This window comes from Cynoglossus semilaevis, chromosome 8, assembly GCF_000523025.1.
Source record: "Cynoglossus semilaevis isolate Cse_v1.0 chromosome 8, Cse_v1.0, whole genome shotgun sequence".
In the NCBI taxonomy this organism is placed as follows: Eukaryota; Metazoa; Chordata; class Actinopteri; order Pleuronectiformes; family Cynoglossidae; genus Cynoglossus; species Cynoglossus semilaevis.
This window is the reverse complement of record NC_024314.1, coordinates 1,974,191-1,981,153: the sequence shown is the minus strand read 5'-3', so window position 1 is coordinate 1,981,153 and position 6,963 is coordinate 1,974,191. Positions and strand designations below refer to the sequence as shown.

The 6,963-nt window shown below is 41.8% G+C and overlaps 2 protein-coding genes across 5 annotated transcripts in view; one reads left to right on the top strand and one right to left on the bottom strand.

The window, feature by feature from the left end:
• The window catches only part of LOC103381494 (myosin light chain kinase, smooth muscle-like), a 10,746-nt gene extending 6,813 nt beyond the window's left edge, over positions 1 to 3,933 (top strand). Inside the window, exons 12-17 of the mRNA XM_008313873.3 lie at positions 525 to 648; positions 1,206 to 1,358; positions 1,901 to 2,030; positions 2,186 to 2,267; positions 2,467 to 2,607; positions 2,866 to 3,933. Of these exons, the coding sequence (XP_008312095.1) occupies positions 525 to 648; positions 1,206 to 1,358; positions 1,901 to 2,030; positions 2,186 to 2,267; positions 2,467 to 2,607; positions 2,866 to 3,071 (836 nt within the window). The 3' untranslated portion in view covers positions 3,072 to 3,933. The remainder of the gene's footprint in view (positions 1 to 524; positions 649 to 1,205; positions 1,359 to 1,900; positions 2,031 to 2,185; positions 2,268 to 2,466; positions 2,608 to 2,865) is intronic.
• coasy (CoA synthase) overlaps positions 3,666 to 6,963 on the bottom strand; it is a 5,481-nt gene continuing 2,183 nt past the window's right edge. For all 4 annotated transcript variants that reach the window (XM_025057750.1, XM_025057752.1, XM_025057749.1 and 1 more), the window contains exons 4-12: positions 6,573 to 6,947; positions 6,253 to 6,467; positions 5,967 to 6,098; positions 5,678 to 5,867; positions 5,519 to 5,583; positions 5,329 to 5,413; positions 5,050 to 5,147; positions 4,666 to 4,812; positions 3,666 to 4,581 (exon numbers count right to left, since the gene is read on the bottom strand). In XM_025057750.1, coding sequence (XP_024913518.1) covers positions 4,522 to 4,581; positions 4,666 to 4,812; positions 5,050 to 5,147; positions 5,329 to 5,413; positions 5,519 to 5,583; positions 5,678 to 5,867; positions 5,967 to 6,098; positions 6,253 to 6,467; positions 6,573 to 6,947 — 1,367 coding nt within the window. In that variant the 3' untranslated portion in view covers positions 3,666 to 4,521. The remainder of the gene's footprint in view (positions 4,582 to 4,665; positions 4,813 to 5,049; positions 5,148 to 5,328; positions 5,414 to 5,518; positions 5,584 to 5,677; positions 5,868 to 5,966; positions 6,099 to 6,252; positions 6,468 to 6,572; positions 6,948 to 6,963) is intronic.

The window sequence follows — 6,963 nt, the reverse complement described above, 5'->3', positions numbered from 1 at the left end:
CATACATCATGGCTGGTCTCACCACCGTCCTGTAAACTTTTCCCTTCACCTTAGCTGACACTCTTCTGTCACAGATCACTCCTGACACTTTTCTCCAAACCAGAATATGTGGTTTAATAATAGGAAGAAGAAATGAAGACAAGGGAAATAAAGGAAATGACACGCTCCCTACGCAAGTGTTTCATGTGTTTGACATATGTGAAGCAATTTCTCTTTGGGATCATTTCACCTATTTCTCTGTTAATGTTGCATAGGAACATCCTTTATGGTCCACTCGTTTTTCACAACTGAATACAAAAAAATCAGTGATGGTCTTCAGATCCAGTAGCTCCCCTCAGGGTGGTCTATTTAAATAAGCCTCAGTCTTAAACATGTATTTTTATTTATTATAATTTAAATATTTATCGGTCTAGATAAATAACCTCTGAAAGACGTGCCATGTTTAAGATGAAAATGGATGGATGGATGGAGACGTGCCATGTTTAATGTCTGGGTTTTTTTCTTCCTCTCGTCTTGTTTCTCAGAGAAGGATAAACCTCTGATGGTGATGCACGGCACACCGGAGTTCGTGGCGCCAGAGGTGATCAACTACGAGCCTGTGGGCGTGGAGACAGACATGTGGAGCATCGGGGTCATCTGCTACATCCTGTGAGTGGGACAGCAGTGAGGGCGGTGTTGACAAGCAGTCTACTTTTCTGTTATGTAACTATTTGTCACGTTATGTTTCCAAATCAGATGAAGTATAATCACAATACTATTGGTTGAAGACATTGGAAGATTCAGCCAGTAGCAATCATGTCCCTTTAAATTGCCATTAAAATAGAAAAATTCACCATGAATATAATACATTTAGTCCACAAGCATTGTTAAATCTACGATTTATAACATTGAACATTGGAACATTATTAACTGTTTGTGGAGATGTGTTTAGTGCCATCATCTGGTAATGATCTGGTACTGCCAAAGAACCATGTGTCTATGTATTCATAAATTAAATTTTAATAATAATAATTATTATTATTATTGTAGTATTTTATTATAATAGTGTTGCAAATGTATTTTGCAAAATATCAAATATAATTATATTTTTATTAATTTAGTCAATGATGCTCTAAAGGATTTTTTCACAGTATGTAGCCCGTCTCCTCTTGTGACAAACAATCCAAGATTTGCATGTAAACATTTAAATGCTTTGTGTCCTGCAGGTTGAGCGGAGAATCTCCTTTTCAGGGAAACAGCGACGCTGAGACCTTTGCCCTCGTGACCGCGGCCAAATTTGAGTTTGACCAGGAAAGTTTCGAGGACATTTCCGATCAAGCTAAAGACTTCATTAGTTCCCTGCTGCAAAAAGACTCCAGGTTGGTTTTTAAAAAAAGCTTTTTTCAATACCTACCACTTAATTCTTTCAAATCAGAAGTCTTGGTGTAGACCACCCCTAGAGGTTCCGTGGAAGTACTGCAGAGGGCTCGTCAATTTTAGCTTGGTCTATTTGATATCATTATTAATTCCTCTAATTTAAATTTTAATTATGTGAACATGTATATTATATGAACAACACAGCACGAATTGCAAAAACATTTAAAAAAATTTGTTTTTTCTACAATATACAGTATATTCTACATAAAATGCAGTTTTAAATGCCTTAAAAAGAGGTTATTCTGTCAGTGAATAAAAGTGAAGTTAGGTCATCTCTTAAAATTTACTTTAGCTCATTTTGTTGTGTGTATTGCATAGAGCAGAAACGCCAGCAGGGTAATGTCCTTTTACATTTTTTGTCTCTATGATTGGGTACATGTAATGTGAATATGCCAAAATATGGCCGCGCTCAGGCTGTAGATAAATCACTGTCTTTGTTTTTTTTCTTTTTTTTTTCTGTGTTCTGTGTCCACTTCGACTGCAGATCCAGGCTGTCCTGTACCGAGGCGTTGGCCCACCCCTGGATGGTGTCCTTCACCCCCCTCACCCGCAGACCCACTAAATCTCTGAGGAAGGAGAAAATGAGACGCTTCCTGGCCAAACGCAAGTGGAAGGTAAAACACTTTTGAAAAATAACTGGACAGATGTACAATTTTCTTATCGGAGCCTTCCGACGACGACCTTTTAAAGCAATTGTGCTGCACATGCCTGAAGCTTTGGTACGAATGTGACTTCTCATCCTGCACTGTGTGTCCTTTTAAACTGCCAGAAAACCGGCAAGGCTGTTTTGGCCCTGCAGCGGATGACTAACCTCTCCAGCAGGCCAGACTCTCCCGGCAGCTCCTCAGAGGGTACGACCGATAAGTGAAGACACACACACACACACACACACTCATGCTAAATGCCCCTCTTCCCCCTGCAGCCACACACATGTGGCAGATGATTCACAGTTTCAGAGTGTCACTTCAACTTTAGCCTTTTGTGATCAGTAGAGCCTTGTTTTCACATTTTCATCTTCATCACCATCATCATCATCCTCTCTTAACGCAGACCAAAGCTGGAGCCAGGAGGCAGAGGAGGCCATTCAGTCTCTGGACAGGCAGCTTCAGTGTGAGCCCAGTTTCCAGCAGGTCCTGAGGGACGTCACGCTGCCGAGAGGAGCAACTGCTCAGTTCAAATGTCGCATCAATGGTACAGTGATAAAGCTGCAAACTTAAATTTTTTTTTTCAAATAATAGGCTTTCTGGGTTTTAATAGAATGATGAGTTCAAACACCAATCAGACAGTGAAAACGAGTGACAGTTTAGGAAAGCATGGGAGACAAGGGGAAGGGCTCTGGAAGGGTTTGGGGCTGCTTTTAGGTCTATATGTTGTGTCATCATGAATGCTTGTACACAGTGTGTATAAAGTTTTTTTTTTTTTTTTAATTATTATTTATTTTATTCCCAGGTTACCCACAGCCAAAGGTGACGTGGCTTCACAATGACAAACTAGTGCCTGAATCCAGCAGAGTGAGCATGGAGAAGGACGAGGACGGGTTCTGTTCTCTGGTTCTGGCTGATCTGGAACTCTCTGACTCTGGAGTGTACATGTGTCGGGCCAGCAACAAGCTGGGAGCAGCCTCCTGCTCTGCTAAACTTAAAGTGGAAATGTAACCCAGAGGAACACGCAGGTTGTACACCGCAGAAGCTGAGAACCTTCTTCACCTCGAGGCGGCTTTTTCACCAAGGAGTGACTAATGTTTCGTTGCATGAAGGGACACTCTCTCACACACACACACACAGTCTCACACGGGTGCATTCATGCAGATTTGAGGACGTGTTCTGGATTCAGCCATGGATTTATTTCGTCACGTACAGTCTTTAATTCACTCATCACTTTAACTTGTGCACTTTTTAGTCTCTGTGTTTATAGAGTTCCGGCACCAGTGCACTGTTTTTGAAACGATGGAGGTTGGGTCACGTCGTAGGAATGTTGACTTCAGTTTCCTACGGACCACACTGGGTGTCTCACTATTGTACTTTTTTTTTTTTTTTTTTTTACTGTTGAAGTATATGTGGTCAGTGTGAACTGACTTTGTGAACCATCTGTTTTTAACTCGATGACTTTACAGCATTAAAAAAACATTTAGGAATATATCTGCGTCTTCTCGCAATGTGTTTAAATACACAATACTTCACAGGTATTCAGGTCCTTCAGCCAGGGAAGGTAAGATAAGTTCTTCGAAATAAATATACAGAACAGCAACGTTTGTTTTTTTACATTAAATTGTTTATTCTCTGTTACATGAAAATATCACAATGTTTTGCAGGATACACATTGCATGCTTTTAAACACACTGCCTTAATAATTCGTACTTTCACCCACCAAATGCCCAGTTAAAACCACCACACCAAGTAGGCTAGGCTTCTCCCATGAGACACTCACACTGACACGACATTAAATTAGGTCCAACACATTCACATCAGGTTCAAACCTCTCTGCCTCTTTCGACTGATGCCATTCATTTGAACGGTGCAGCTGGTTAAAAATGTGTAAATCAACTATGAATGGATCTGTTTATACTACCTTCCTGAAACACAGTGCACTGGCTGTTAAAAGTAACAACCATTAATAACGTGGTCAGCGTTTACCTTTTTAATGTGTGGCCATGATTGAATATTGAGATATTCTTCATATACAGACCCTGGAAGTATAAAATTAGAACTTGTCCAGTATTCAATTACTTTCTGAGCTACATTCACTAATGTCAAAAGCCATAATAATAATAATAATAAGAGGACAGACTCCATAAAGTGTCACCGGCTGACAAAGTGCCAGAAAGAGCAATCTGAGGAAATAACTACCATCAAATTAGTGAACTATAACACAACAACAATAAGTAACAGAAATCATTTGGTTGTTCCATGATGTCGTATTTAAAATTCCACCATTTAAAAAACCTCAACTCAGTCAATCAGGCACAGATGTCTCGGACTGAAGATGTGCAGAGGTCACGTTGCACCTCTTCTCTTCCTTGTAAGGCAAACCTCCTCCTGGGGACCGGTCATGTAAAGTGGTGGGTCGGTTGGTCTGAAGTACCATCACACAGTGACTTAAACATTCCTACTGACTTCCTGCTCCTTTTTGAATTCTTTTCTGAAGAAGTTTCCAAGCTTTTAAAACCTTCAAAAGGAAAACAATACAAATAAAAACATATATTCAATATTCAAGACACTGACTGTAAACAGCCTGAGGAGTGTGCCTAACCTGTTTCTGTGTGACCTCTGGCTCCCACAGTGTGCTCAGCACTACGTTGGCGTGTTGCACTTGTTTGGCGGCCGGCCACTGACTCTCCAGTCTGCGCAGAGCATCCTCTCTGGTCACTCCATCTCGCTCCTGTATCCTCAATATGGCCTTTAAAAAAAAATCAATAAGGAGCTAAGTCATTGAATTGAATACATTTGCTGCCACCTTGTGGTAAAAAGGCAGAGACGTTACACACATTTTTATGCTTTCCAGTATTGTCTTTGGAGTTTTTAGTCGGAATTGAACCCAAACACATGTGGACATAAGTTTGACGGCTACATTTCATTAATATTCAGTCACAACCACTCACTGTGGCACTATTTTGTCCCATCCCACTGAGATTACCTCCTCCTCTGGTATCACGGACACCCACACCTCGTGGACCATGTCAGTCCAGCCGGCCTCCAGCAGAACGGCCGCGTCAACCACGCAAATCCGTTCACCTGCAAGCACAGGTTAGAAAATTAACTTTTAATGTACCATCTTTCCATGCTCTGCTAAGCACAGCACAAATAGAGCTTCAGGTTTCTGGTTTACCATTTTTTATACTTAAGCTTTGTCAACTGTCTGTTTTTCTGATCTCCAAAGCCCCCATTATTTTAGGAATCAGGTTTTACTCTGTACCTTCTTCTCTGGCTTGGTTGATTCTCTTCTTCACTAGAAGTGCTATTTCAGGCCACAGAATATTTGTCAAGGCTTTTAACCGCTCCTGTAATTTGAGGAAAATAAAAAAAAAAACTTGTAAAAAAAAAATACATGGAAAAGTTTACACTGCAACAAATACATGTATGTATGTGTATATTCACTGTAATACCTGGTTTCCAAATACTGTCTTTCCTAGTGCGCGTCTATTTATAGTTTTGTCATCATTCATGATATCTATAAGAAAAAAAAAGGAAAATTAGACTAACAGCATTTATGTAAATACCAACAACTATTTTTTGTTATTTCAAAGTTGTTGTTTTTTTCTCACCGGCTCCAAACTCCTCCAGTACTCTGTTGTAAGCTGCTGTTCCCGGCTCATACACCTCATGGCCCAGTTTGTCACAGTCAATGCGAACTGCACCCAACGCCTCCAGGCGCATGGCGATGGAGCTCTTACCACTGCCGCTGCCTCCTGTTAGACCAATCACGTACGGAAGAGGGGGGAGATGAGAAGACTCCTACAGAGGAACAGGAGAGAGACCAAGAATGCAGGTGCAACAAGTATTACGTATTATTTTCATACATTACTAATTGAATAACAAGTTTCACTAACGTACTCTAGGTGGAGTGAGCAGGGTCCCGAGGAGTCGAGAGCGTAGACTTGAGGAGCTGATTTTCTCTTCCTCCACCTCGGAGTGATGGGCGTCTTTGAGCAACTGGATCTCATGAATAACAAGAGCTGGAAGATCCTGGTTCAGGGAAGAGAGGAAACGACATATGAATTTTTAGTAAAACGTATTTCACGTTTAAAAGCAGTGCCATTTCCTGTTAGATGTCTCTTAGCAACAGCGGTTTCCATATATTTATTCAAAATATTCAGGCACACTCTACTCCATAACTTACGTTATCTGCACGCCTCTTGTTCACTGCTTCACCTCCCCGTCTCGTTTCCTCGCTAACCACGATGCACTGCAGCAGAGGGTCAACCACAGACTCCCCAAAAGGGTCATCGAGGGGCACAATCTCACACTCTATGGAAGGTTTGATGTCTTCCAAAAACTCTTTAAGTTTCTGCACCCGCAGAGAGTAGGGCTCAATTAGCTCCTTCAGAACTTTTTCTGAGGAGAAAAAATACAATACATGCTGTTATTATGGATTTCCAAAATAGGACTTGAGAGCAGAGATGTGACATAAATCTGCAAGAAAGGCACCAAAATACTCACTTTGTAACATTATTTCACTACACACTCCGATGAGTAACCTTTTGTTTGTCAGCAGGCAGGAGATATTGAGCAGCGTTTTGTGGGCCCCATGGAGCCGGTCGAACGTCCCCCCCACCACCACGTCGGTGTAAGTTCCCAGGACCTCTGGTTGCTTTTCAGGCTCCTTCTGCTCTTCCTCTTTCTCCAGCAGCTTCATCAACTGTGGGTGAAGTAGCACTGAAGGCAGGCTGGGGCCGCAGACGTAGCAGTGGCCGGTGTATTTCTGTAAGCACTGGGTGATCTGATGGGACTGACCGCGGTCCTTCAGAGGGAAGTCTGTCAACAGCACGTCGGGAGAGTGAGACAGATGCTGAGGGGTAGGGAAGGGGCAGGACGGGACTGAGGTCCCGCA